The following is a 13,614-nucleotide window of genomic DNA, read 5'->3' as shown; positions in this document are numbered from 1 at the left end:
TAGTTGTCACTAGCAACATTTTGATTGGCAAAATGTATAAAAATCTCAGCTTAGTGCTTTCTTGAACAAGGCCCTGGATAAGGGGTTCCACTCAGGATTACAGTGAGAACCCCTATAACAATACTCCCTTCTCTAGCTACAGACTGTTGAGGGGTTATGGCTACATTACAGCATGATGTAAACATATTTATTCTACAAGACAAGTGGCTGCATAATCATAAAAGGGGTCACAGCAGCTACCATTTTCTTCATTTGGCCTTCTACACCACCAGATATTATCATCCTCATTTTACAGATTGGGAAATAGAAGCAAGAAAGGCAAATTGATCTGCTGAAAGTCCTAGAGTCAGTTACTAACATTACCTAAGACAGAACCAAGCTACTAGAGAACAACTCCCACCAACATGGCCATGCTGCCTCCGAAGTCAACACGTTACACTGCAATGGTTTTAGATATTAGTACATTGTAACAATTCCTCACAAAGCTTAACTCATCAAAGACTTAACAATCTCTTATTATAAGTGAAAGATCCTGCCCAAATTGTAATTTTCTATTACAAAGTAGTGAAATATTCCAGGGATCTATTTCCTGCACTGTTTATGCTCTGCATGTGATATTTCTCCAGCTGACAAGAAGCTCCCAGATGTTCAGGGACAATAATACCTTCTTGGAGGTTCTAGTCAATGGTTCCCATGAGCTTCTTTAAAGCAACCTGATAGTCTCAGCTACGAAGAACCAGGAGCTCCTCTCCCCTGAAGAAACAGTCCACAGTCCCAGATTTTTTTTGCAAATTTTCTTTAGCAAGAAACATGCATTTCATATGGTATCTTCCATGTCCACGGTCACTTCAATGATAAGGACTCAGGTTTGGATGTTGCAGTTGACGCCCTTGATGAATGTGTCCGATGTGCCAACACACAGCAATCTGAACGAACCCAGCCTTCATCTGTTGCTCCCACCTTGGAACTGTGAGGACCCCAGCAGTGAAAGGCAATGTGAAACATAGGAGGCCTTACTGATTCGGAAGGGAGCATTTTCAGAGGGATGTCTGACGCAGCCTGTGCCATGTCACAAATCCAATGTCTTCAGCTGCTCAAATGTCACAAAGAAAATGATATTCCAAGGACTGAGTCTCAACCAATTTGGCCAAAACTATATAGACCAAAAAATCCTTCATTCTTCTCTGTCTGTAATGAGCAGTCCAGGGTACCTGTGTAACCAGGGCACCTGCCATTTTGAAGGACTCTTTGGTTCATCACATGTGTTCTCGCCACATCCACAGGGTTTGAGGCCAGACCACAGGTGACGCTTGAGAGGAAGTGGGTGTATACAGTGTTTCCCATCAAGCGAGAGAGAATCCGATGCTTCTTGCTGATGTCATAGACAGGTAGCTCCACATGCCAACAATAGCAGCCCTCTGAGCAATTAGGGACACCCCCTTCCTCAGTCCTCTTTGTTCCCTCTTGCCGGTAAATTTGATGAGATTCCCTATCATTTCTCCTTGGATGTTGCTGCTTTGTGCTTGCATCTGGATTTTCAACACATCAGTTGGATTGGCAATGGCTGAGGTTATGACTCCAGAGAGAATTCCACATATGACATTTATCAGTAGGGTTTCATCTTCTGGCTGCTCAACAATCGCTTCAAGCTCTGTTAAGTGCATATCTTGATGGTGCCGAGGGAAGCCTGGTGTAGCATCGCCAGGGGCAATCCCCCAATACGGTGCTTTCAGCCTTTCTTCTCTGCCTATCTTTAAGAATGCATGCAATATGCATCAATACCTAATTTCTTTAAAGTATGCATCATTTGTCTAGCCTTGAATCTGAAGATGGGTCTCGGTTGAATCAGTTGGAAAGGTGCCACAGTCTGCTGTGATGGAAGCCAGCCCTCCATGCACAAACAGCTTCCAGTTGAGGGCCGACATTCTCCCCAGTGCCCCTTCTCCTCTGCCGTATTAGAAGCATAGCCTCCGACATGGTTTTTCCTGATAGTGGTGGCCCTCCGGCTCCTCCTCCCAAGGCTCAACTATGGCTGAGCCAGCAGCCATGCAGGAGGTGGAGAAAAGCTCATTATCTCTTTTTAATCCTCCCGACAGCCCCATGTTACAGAGGAAAGAATGTGTGGGATGGGACGATGACTGGAGGTGGAAGTTGGGAAGAGGGAGGAGCTGGGAGCAATAGTCAGAGAGTTGGTATCTTGATTTGTAGACCCAGCTCTATGGCGGAAACTAATTGTGTGTTTCTGGTCTTTCATTTAACCCCTATGGGACTTTTCCTCATCAAGGGTGGTTCCTTGCAACTCACAGTCTCCAGAATTTTAGAATATTGGATTTCTGAGTCTGGTAGGCAGAATAATGCCCGGCACCCCCCCCCCCCCCAAAGAAGTCCATGTCCTAGTCTCTGGAACTCGTGAATATGTTACCTTACATGGCAAAAGGGACTTTGTAGATATGATTAAAGTTAAGGACCTTGAGATGGGGAGATTATCCTGGGTTATCTGGGTGGGCCTAATTTTAAATTGGAAGAGGAGGATAGAAGAGTGAGTCCGAGGGATGCCATGTGAGAAGGATGCCCCCCTCCCTTTCTCTTGCTGGCTTCGAAGATGGAGGCAGGGGGCCATGAGCCAAGGAATGTAGGTGGCCTCTAGAATCTGGGAACAGCCCTTCGTTTACACCCAGCGAGAGAACGGAGACCTCAGTCTGACAACCACCAGGAATCAAATTCTGCCAGCAACCCAAATAAGCAGGAAATGAATTTTCCCCTAGAGCCTTCAGAAGGAAATGCAACACATTGACTTTAATCTGGTGAACCCCACAACCTACAGAACTCTACGATAACAAATGTGTGTGGCTTTGAGCCACTAAGTTTATGGTAATTTGCTGCAGCAGCAATAGGAAACACATACACTGAAGTTTCCAGCTTGAACTATTTGGCTGGTGTTAGCAGCAATACTACTGAACTCAAGAATAGAGCAAGTCTGGAAATGATGTGGGATGATGAGGGCTGAGTTCTTGGATATATTTAGTTGGAGGGACAATGGCGGTGAGATATTCACATGGCAGTGCTCTGACCACATTTGGCCATGTGGGATTGGAATTTGGGAGGTGGCAATAAACTTGGAAAGAAAATGCCAAGGAAACAACAAAGGGAGAGACTCCATCGAGGGAGCCAGTTTCTTGAGTTTCCAGGTCCTCTGGTTCTATTTGGCTTCCATTCTAAGCCCCTGCATGCCAAACTCATGCTCATCATGATGGAATATATGGACTCTGTTTTTTTAAAAATCACCAGGGACTCATAGTGAGTAAATTTTATAGATAAATCACAATAATTTTATTTATTGACTTAAATTGAGACTTCAATAAATGAATAATGCTTTTGAATGTGCTCTTTGTAGGTTTCCAAAGGAAAATCTGAAAATTTTAATGTTTTTCCTTTCTTTGTTTATGAATCCTTTTAACAATGGAAATGTTTTGTCTCCTAAGAGCTGCATGGAGCTCAAATATAATGACTCACTGGAAATGACGACCACCTCTTTAGTTGTAACAAATGGAACTTAGTCAGGAGAAAGCCCAAGAGAAGCATAGACTGACTCTCAGAAAAATGTAAGGCCTATGGGGATGCCAGTGGGACATTCAGTTTGAGATGCTGCAGGGAGCCCTGGAGTTTGCATGATGGAAGAGGTCAGCTTTGCCAATGGGCTGGGTTGGTCTAGGCCTTGATCTACATTTTGATCAGGTGTTTTGCTCTTGATTGTGAGTCCATGCATATCAAATTTGACTACCCAGGGATGGTGGACTAGTTTTGTGGATTTCCCAGGAAACTTCCTTCTCTGCTCTGGCCCTCCTATGACCCTTGTGTTGTCCATTTCCTCTAATATCTAAGAATGAAGTGAAACTCAAATCAGCCCTGTGTGTACACAGCTCTGGTCAAAGGATTTAGCAGTGGAGAAGGTTGGAGTGATTGGCTATGGTCACCCTTTGGGTAAAATTGTAAAGGAAGGAGTATTAGCCTCTGTTGCCCTTCAACATCACTCTCTCCATCCTTCTTCCTTTGTACTCACCTCTTTCCAGCACCTTCTTGCTGCTCCCTGCCAGTGCCATGCTTCTGCCCACTCCATCTCACCTGTCCACACTCAAGACAGTGCCATTCTCAAAGGAGCCCATATGGAAGGTTGATTCTCCCCAGGGCTTTTCCATATGGCCCAGTGTTCTAGTTTGCTAATGCTGTCGGAATGCAAAACACCAGAAATGGATTGGCTTTTATCAAAGGGGGTTTATTTGGTTACACAGTTACAGTCTTAAGGCGATAATGTGTCCAAGGTAACACATCAGTAATTGGGTGCCTTCACTGGAGGATGGCCAATGGCGTCCAGAAAACCTCTGTTAGCTGGGAAGGCACGTGGCTGGCATCTGCTCCAAAGTTCTGGTTTCAAAATGGCTTTCTCCCAGGACGTTCCTCTCTAGGTTGCAGTTCCTCAAAAATGTCACTCTTAGTTGCTCTTGGGGTGTTTTTCCTCTCACAGCTTCTCCGGAGCAAAAGTCTGCTTTCAACGGCTGTCTTCAAACTGTCCCATCATCTGCAGCTCCTCTCTCAGTTCCTGTGCATTCTTCAAAGTGTCCCTCTTGGCTGTGGCTCCTCTTCAAAATGTCACTCACAGCTGCACTGAGTTCCTTCTGTTATGCCAGCTCATTTATATGGCTCCACTGATCAAGTTTGACCCACCCCGAATGGGCGGAGCAACACCTCCATGGAAATTATCCAATCAGAGTCATCACCCACAGCTGGGTGGGGCACATTCCAAAGAAACACTCAAAGAATTACAATCTAATCAACACTGATAACGTCTGCCCACACAAGATTACATCAAAGATAATGGCGTTTGGGGTCATAATACATTCAAACTGGCACACCCAGTATATATTAAGTCTTCACTAAATGATCAGAAGATTTCAGCTTATTAGAAATAATCCATACTAAGGTGCAAATGATTGTCCCTTAGTGCTCCTAGGAGTGTTCTTAGAATTAAACTGTTAACTCAACAGACAACTCACTGGTGGAATATTAAGGTATCATGGGGGGATGCTGAAGGACAGACTAAGGAAAAGACAATTCCAGTTAACATAGGTCAGAGATACCTAACTCCTCTGCCTACATTTGCCTTGTGGGCTGCAGGACAATTGGGGAACTTGAGCACCCTTTCAGTTCTGCTTTCAGCTATGATTTTAATTATCCCAGAAAGTAGGCAGCACCCTATCACTATTTCAGGAAAAGGGGCTCCTGGAGGCTACCAAGTATGTTTCACGCTGCAGATTTTGTTTCCTGACAATGCTTATTCTTTCCTTTTTATTGTATCTCAAGATACCACTATGATTTTTGAGTGGTATCTTGAGTAAGAGTATCTTGACTCTTCCTTTGTAAATAAAAATGAAAAGATAAATTTTTAAGATAGTACTATTTTAAGATAGTACATTGTGGGTAAGGTTTTGGGGAAGGAACACTCTTAAGTACTGCAAAGGGTAGCATAAATTGGTTTAAGTGTTCTGTAGGGCAATTTGGCAATCAAAATTCATGGAATTTCTGAAAGAATTTAATCAAGTGTGAATGCAAACATTTAGCCAAACGATTTTATTGCAGCATTGTTTATATTCATGAAAAATTGTACACACCAAAATGCTCATCAAGAGGAAAATTGTTATATAAATTAATGGCACATCCAATCAACAAAATGTTATGCAACATCGAAAATGGTATTGTGGAAAACTGTTTAATGATCTAGAACAATGTTCAGGGTGTGCTGAAGAAATCTGATTATAAATAGCTTGTGATATGACCCTTTGTATATACATATAAATACACAGATAAGCATATATAGATATACATATACCCATAGAAAGAGAAAAGATATATGCCAAAATATTAATGTTGTTTATCTTTGGGTGGTAAAATTACGGGTGGTTTTTATTTTCTTCTTTTTATTTATCTGCAGTTTGTGGTCTCCAATAAGCATGCATTGTTTTTCATAGAGAAAAATATATAATTTGTAAAAATCTGAGCATTTTCCCAGATAAAATAACTCAGCAGTTTTTGTAGTTTACACACCCAGAGGTCCCTGATCTAGTTTAACTCATATGAAAGAAGGAATGGTTTAATAGGTATAAAGTCTGTGCCAAAAAGAAGCACAGTTAATGGAAGTTTAATATACGCAGATGTACGCATTTACTTTGACAAATTCTAATGAACATATTAGCTAATGACAGAAGTCTTAGTCATGATTTTTAGATTAAAATATACCAAAGCATTATATGATAAAGTATATAGCACACCAACAACAGTTAAAAATTGGAAAGATTGCTTCACCAGAGAGATATTGAGAGAATTGAAAGTTCTGATTAGTCTGTTGAAAATAATAGTAAGATCAATATACTGTCCCCTTCTGGTAGTTGTGTACAACTCATTTTATATTCATTCCCACATAAAGTTGTGAATCTACAAATTTGTACATAAACTGAACTAATTTTAAATTCACTTTTTTTCTTCAACAGAGAAAGCTGATAATTCCAGTTTGTTGTCACCATCTGGTAAGAGTGTTATTTCATGACTTCGGGGATTCCTGGAAGGTATTATTCTAAAAATTCTCTGCCGTATGTCATGGTCAGAGCAAAACTGCTTTCCTCTACAAAGTATAATTTAATTGCCCAATGTCAAATTATATCATTAAACATATACCTGAAAAAAATACCAAACATAGGCAAGAGGACAGACATAATGATCCTCTTGCATTGAAAACAAAGCTGGAGAATAAATTGTGGATTTTAATTACGATAACAGTTTAAGTTCATCAAAGTTATTTTTTTTTTAGTATTCTAGTGCAGAAGTCTCCTGAAAAGTATCAAGAATGTAAACATGCTAAATGTCCTTATATTTGAGGGACAATGTGTTATCTTAAACATACTCTCAGTCCCTTACTGAAAGAATAATTTTCCAAAGGCTTCTGAAGGCTTAGCATGAGTGAGAATCTGAGATTGTGGGAAGGGCAATAAATTAAAGAGAAATGTATAACCTGGACCGGTATATTGGCAGGAACCAGGAACAGAACCCGCATTCGAGACAGCTGGGCTGGAGCAGGGCCTTAGCGATGAAGTGGTCCAGCCTGGTCCCTGTCCCTTAGTTGATGAGATAATGAAGCCTGCAACTGACTTGTCTAAGATCATGCAGCTTCTTGCCCTACATCACCCAGAGGCAGCACGTAGCTTCTCGGATTCCTGGTTCTGTATTCCTGCTGGTATACCATATATTTCAGAACAATCTTTTATGATAAGGAGTGAATCAACTCACATTCCATTCATAGTTGTGTAAAAATGAGCTTCTACTCTTACTAATTCACTTATTCAAACCAAATGAATAATAATAGCTATTCTCATGCACATCCTCCATGCCTGGAAGTCTTCAGATGTCTCCTCATTCTCCTTGCAGTCTTGCAACGTAGGAATAATTATATTCATGTTATAGATGAGGACACTAGGTTTAGAGAGGCTAAAGCCAGCCCATGTTCACACATTCTCTGGAGCTAGACTGCTTAAGTTTGAATTTGGCCACCACCACCACACCCCTGTTGCTAGCTGTGTGACTTTGGGCAAGTTCCTTAACCTTTCTGTGCCTCTGTTTCCTCATCTGTAAATTGGTTATGAAGATGAAATGAGGTAACACCTGTGGCTGGCCCAGAGGAAACCCTCGATAAATAGTAATGATCACTGTTAGGCATTATTAAATAATGGGGCAAAGATTTAAACCCGGGACTGTAGGCCCCTACAGCCCAAGCTTTTTTGATGGTGCCAGTTTGCCCCTCAGCTGTTAAGCTTCTAAGAGAAAATGAACCACTATATTTTCCTATCAGTAGACCAGCCATTGGCAGACTTAATCATGATGATATCTTTGCAAAATCCTGTTTGCATGGAGTGGGGAATGGGTTTGGGGGACACATTGGATCCAGTCACAGCCTGGGTGTTGGGTGCCCTGGGGGAGAGCTCCCGGCACAAACTGGAAGATAAGAGCCGGCGTACCATCCAGGCATGAGCAGCTATGTCCCCAGGTCTCTCTTTGGATGGCATTGCCATCCATCAACATTCAGAAGCATTAACAGTCATTAATTAAAAACCAGCTTTGTCCAGCTATCTTGTTCTGCCCAACGAGGAAAGGATTCTGCATCTACACTTTGAAATTTGTTGCTCAGGAAGTGTCTTATTTCTCAAGAAATATCCTTGGTAATTAAAAAAAAATGTAGTAAATGACAAAATATGGAAGCAAGAATGTGGGACAGACTGGGTGTGTGTGTTTCAGCCAAGGCGTGAACAGTCTAAAACAGGCAGGCCAGCCAAGGGACCTGACACACCCAAATTTTGTTCTTACCGGCTGAAAATCAGGCTGCTGACCGCAAAACTTGTTCTAGTTGTGAAGTGTTTGGGTTTGCTTTGCCTGTGTTTAGGTAGAGATCAAGCCATCGGGTCTTTTGAATATTTAAACATGCAAAATGTGTGTGGTAGATTGACCTCTCAGCCTAAGTGGAGTCATTCCACCAGAAATTTATACCTTGATTGATTGTCTTAATAGCAGCCATATTTCAAAATAACTTACCGGGAAATTGTGTCGGGTAGTAGAGAATTGAGTAGTAGAGATTTTTTTTCTTTTTAATTAATCCTAATGCTTGCAGGGGACAAGAGGCATCGTCATAGCTGAACGGTGCCAGTGTGCTGATATATTCCATGATTGTAGTTTGACAAGTCGTTTAAAGCATAAAATGTTTTCTAGAACTCTCTGGCTGACACATTTTGAAAGTAGTATTTCTTGTAGTGTGGTGTGGCTCCTAAACTTCTGTTTCGTAGGTACCAACAGGCTTTGTGATCATGGGCCTCAGCCTCCTGTCTATAGAATGCGATGGCTGTACTCGCTGCGTCTCATGGGCCTTTCTCTGCAATTCTTTGACTAAATGTTGACTCACTGAGTGATTTTGGGACTTGCAGATTGAACCACATATGGGTCTGATGGCACTTTTTCACTTCTTTACATAGTTATAGCTCAAAAGTTCTAAGTCCTTAAAATTAAAAAATAATTGTTTCACAGCATTCATTTGAAAAATTTGTCTTTTTTTTTTTTGCCTCCTGCAGTTGAATCATCTCTTGTTGGTATTGTCCCCTTCGCCGATGATGCTCCAGGCAAGATTTTGAAAAATTTTAAGCCTAGATTTAGCCCAATTTGTTAAGTTTTGGATTTAATTATACCTTTGTATCATTTTTCTCCTTGGGGCCAAAGAAATTGAAACTACGAGCCTCAATGGTAAGATATTTTTTTTCAGGAGCAAATGAAAATTGATAACCCTTAATATGACTATAGATAGAATCAATGGCTTTGAAGGTTTCCACTTCTAAATTATTTCTCCACACGTCGAGTAATTCCAAATGATCAAACCAAAGCAAACCAAACAAAAAACTGTCAATCATGGAGAGCAGCCTACAGTTTCTGGTTAAATGATCAAATTCTTATTATCGTGGAGGGAGAACACCCCTGCACTACTCTGTTCTATAAAAGAAAAGCAATACGGACCACATTTTGAGTACCCCATTTCACTTGCTCTCCAACGCAATGGCAACAAGTTTTCCGTGACAGAGAGTTTAAATGTGAAAAGCACATCCAGTGACTTCAGCGTGATTCAACATGGATTTGGAGGCACAGGGCGTTCAATGTCAGCCTTTTTACAGCTGACTTGATCGAATTTTAAATAGTATGAAATGAGAAAAAATTGGCTTCTTCATCATGCCAGAGGAAAGGGCAGAGAACCGGGTTATATTCAAGGGAGGTAGGCAGGGCGGCACAATCTGTTCCTCCCCTCATGTTACAGTCAAAACCCCACACTTTTCGTAATCCCTTCGTTAAAAAAAGGAAAAATCTCACCACGTGCTTGGTGGTTAAGGAGCTGAACAATCATAGGTACATGTCGCACAGAGTGAAACTGGTTTAATTTCATATTTGGCCCAGTCATTTGTAGGTGCAGTCACTTTTTATGATGAAAGGAATATCTTCAAAATAGCTTTGGCAGCAGCTTTTGGATCCCATTCTCTCTTTTCTTTCTTTCTGTTTTTTTTAGGCATGATAATGTAACACACACTTTTTGTTTTTTTCTTAAAATTTCATCCAGGAAAATCAATTCTAGAATGATTTTCACTTTAAGAAATACTAATAGAGTAGATTTTAAATTGGATTTTAAGTCAAACAAGGTCAAAATGAGATTTTCCTAAAAATTAGTTGAATATAATGTTTAAGTATTCCAGGTTTAAACTAGAATTACTTAAAAATGGCTTCCTAAGAGTGTACCATTAGGTCAAGCCCTATTAAGCATCCATGGAGCTGTATATTAAAGTTAGCACTAAAGGTGGAGATATCATATCCTTTAGGGACTTTCATGATAGTAGAGAAAAAAAGGGACAAATTATTATGCAACATAAATGGGTTTATTTAAATCTGATAATTATAGGAGTGTTCTTATGTGCTAGACACATACCCTGAATTAGGGAAATACGTTTTGAATGAGTGACACTTGCTCAGGAATTGTCCCTGGGGGTTGGAGAATGGATAATGGCAAGGAGATGGCAACAAATGCATTTAGTAGTGTCAGTTGGCTTTTGCAAAACTCCCTAACTTCTCCTGGATTTCAGGAAAAATGAAATGTTTGAAGGAACCCAGGAAGATGCACCTGTTTGTTAACCAAACCAGTAGTTATGCTAATTTTTGTTATTTTATTTCAGATGCTACTTCAAGCGTATTATCTGCTTTAAACAAAACAGGTAATGTCAAGGTTGTTTCTAAATACAATAGCATGTTTCTCTGGCTTCTTGAGCTTCACAATTGTGAGGGCTGCTGAGTTAGTAAAGAGATTTCCTTTATCTCCTTGCCCACCTCCCTGTGCCTTCAACTGTTTATTACCCCTTTGACTTTGACATTGAGCTATACTTCTGGTATCACCACACTCCCAAACTTCCAAACTGTTATGGAAGTAGTACTCCATTTAAAATAGCATTTATTATTTTTCTAATTATAATAGCAATACATGTTAGTTCATAAAAAATGGAGACATGGCAAAATACAAAAAAGAAAATAGAAATCATCCTTAATATCACTTTCCTAAGGCTACTACTGTTAATAATTTGGTATATTTCCTTTCAGTATCATATATTCATATACATATATACCATGTATATAGCTTTACAAAATAGTCATAGTTTACATAGATTTTTGAATCTTACCTTTTTAGCTTAATATTATATAATAGTATTCCCCAGTGTCCCTTACTATTAATGACATGATAATATTCCATGATGTACCATAATGTTGAACAGTAAAGTTGTTTCTATTTTTTTAATAGAAATTGTTGCAATGAACATCCTTGTGCCCGACATCTTTGCATGCATCCCTGATTTCTTTAGGGTACATTCCAAAGAGTGAACTTAATGGGTCAGCATTATCAACATTTTAAGGCCCTTGATACCAACTGCCCAGTTGCCTTCTAGAAACCTGGCAACATTCCTGTCAGCAGTGGATAAGAATGCTTCTGTCGCTATACATTTGCTGAAAGTACATCAGATATTATTAGATTTTTTTCTCATTTCCTTAGATTTTATTTTTTACTTCTTGATTATTAGTGAGGTTGAAAATTTTCCCCCCAAAATCACTTGTGTTACTAGAACCACAAGTTCATTTCTTACTTGTGTTTTGTTTGCTCTGGAAAGGAAATGCAAACAAAAGAATATATTTAAGGGATTCTTAATTATGATGCAAAATGCCACCAGCCTCTATTAATAAATTACCACCAATCATTGCCCATGAGTCACACATTGAAACAGAAACCCATCAATAATACACACACAAATGAGGTTTCTGAAAGTGTCAGAATAACGTCAACATTCTTAAGTGTATCTTCAAGCTCTGAGCTTTGCCTCTTCTAGAATTTGCCAATCCATCCTATGAGACAGAGCTTTTTTGCAAATCTGTGCCCTGAACACAGCCCCTTCTATTTGGCCATCCTTTTAACCAGGGTTTCTGGACCTGGTCCTCTGTTATTTGGGGGATGAACCATGGTTTCTGCCTCCAAAGTATGTCAAGAAGATATTTCTAAGGTTGGCTCCTTCAGAGTGTGTTGGTACTTGCCTGTGAATCACTGACTGAACAGTCCTGACTGTGCTCTGGGCTTGTTGTGTGACCATAGTTGGGTGGTCTCGACCTCTCCGAGAATGATTTTATTCATCAAGACAATGGGGATAATGTTGTCTTAACTCTTACAGAAAATAGCTGGGCACTTTCTTGATTTTAGAGTACAGTAGCAATATTTTAGATCCTGCTCACCGTGTTTCCATTCATTCTACTCTGAATAACAGGGATTGCCTGAAGGTCCTAATAGCGACTTAATTCTACATATCTGAAGTGTTAGTCCACGTTCATTTGTCTAGCGGCAGCACGTGGAAATTGAAGTAGAATTACCCAAGCAGTGGGGCGTGTGATAGGTGTGATCTAACTGGGTAATCATGGGACTCCAACTTCCAGACCCACCCCTATGCCAATGCTATACGATCCGCATCTGTGATTCCCATTCATTCTGCTGCTGAGATGACAAATAGTGTCTTAAAGGTGTCAACAGTGTGCTTTTCTTAGCACTTCACGAAAATGGTACTCATGGGAAGTTGTTTTTTAAAAACAAGCAACAATTCTGCTCTAATATTTAAATTGCTTCTTTGCAGAAAAAACTAAAATCACTATAGTAAAAACCTTCAATACTTCAGGTATGGCTTATTATCAATATCAAGACTTTCTTTTTTTATAACTGAGGTAAAATGAAACAAATGGCTGGTGTTTGTTTTCTTTCTCTATTTGCTTAACTTGTCAAAATAAAATCTCTTCTTAAAGAATAGGTGTTTATGCACTGGGAACCTGAAGTTGTACTAGGTATTTGGGGCTATATAATAATGAGAAGCCACAGTGCCTACCCTCAAGGACGTTCTAGTCTTTGGGGAGAGACCAGGCAAGCACACAGATAACTAACATGAACATGTTAGTTCATGTTAAGTAAAGGCAGTGAAGGCACAAGTGCTTCTGACCTGGTTAACAGGAATGGGAGCAGAAGGCTTGGGGCTAATGAGATTATCAACAGGATGCAACTAAAAAAGGGAAGATTCTTAGAGGAGTGAGCTTCAAACCCTTTTTAAATCAAAGACAGATTATACTTTTAAGTTCCTACTGCAAGCCAAGGCACACAATACATGCTTTGAAAAATGCTTCTGATTGAGTTAAGCGGGAGTTGGCAAACTATGGTCTGGGGGCCAAATCTGGCCCACCACTTGTTTTCATAAATACAATTTTATGGGAACACAGCCATGCTCATTTGTTTCCATATTGTCTGTGGCTACTTTTCCACTACAATGAACAGTAGAGCTGAGTAGTTATGACAGAGACCATAGGGCCCACAAAGCCTAACATATTTGCTCTCTAACCCTTTGTAGAAAAAGTTTGCTGACTCATGATTTAAAGGATGAACTGTGGCCATGTACTTGGGAAAGATGACAGATTACAGCC

At 40.1% G+C, this 13,614-nt stretch overlaps 1 protein-coding gene and 1 pseudogene across 2 annotated transcripts in view; one reads left to right on the top strand and one right to left on the bottom strand.

Annotated features, from left to right (window-relative positions):
• Positions 1-13,614, top strand: part of ADGRG2 (adhesion G protein-coupled receptor G2) — a 93,015-nt gene that overhangs the window by 32,119 nt on the left and 47,282 nt on the right. The window contains exons 2-5 of one of the 2 annotated variants that reach the window (XM_037821986.1): positions 6,543-6,578; positions 9,162-9,209; positions 10,797-10,835; positions 12,783-12,824. In XM_037821986.1, coding sequence (XP_037677914.1) covers positions 6,543-6,578; positions 9,162-9,209; positions 10,797-10,835; positions 12,783-12,824 — 165 coding nt within the window. The remainder of the gene's footprint in view (positions 1-6,542; positions 6,579-9,161; positions 9,210-10,796; positions 10,836-12,782; positions 12,825-13,614) is intronic. The other variant, XM_037821987.1, reaches the window with a different exon arrangement.
• On the bottom strand, positions 1,070-1,925 carry LOC119523185 (annotated as a pseudogene).

This window comes from Choloepus didactylus, chromosome X (assembly GCF_015220235.1).
Source record: "Choloepus didactylus isolate mChoDid1 chromosome X, mChoDid1.pri, whole genome shotgun sequence".
NCBI lineage: Eukaryota > Metazoa > Chordata > Mammalia > Pilosa > Megalonychidae > Choloepus > Choloepus didactylus.
The sequence above is the reverse complement of the archived record's forward strand: the minus strand, read 5'-3'. Positions and strand labels throughout refer to the sequence as shown.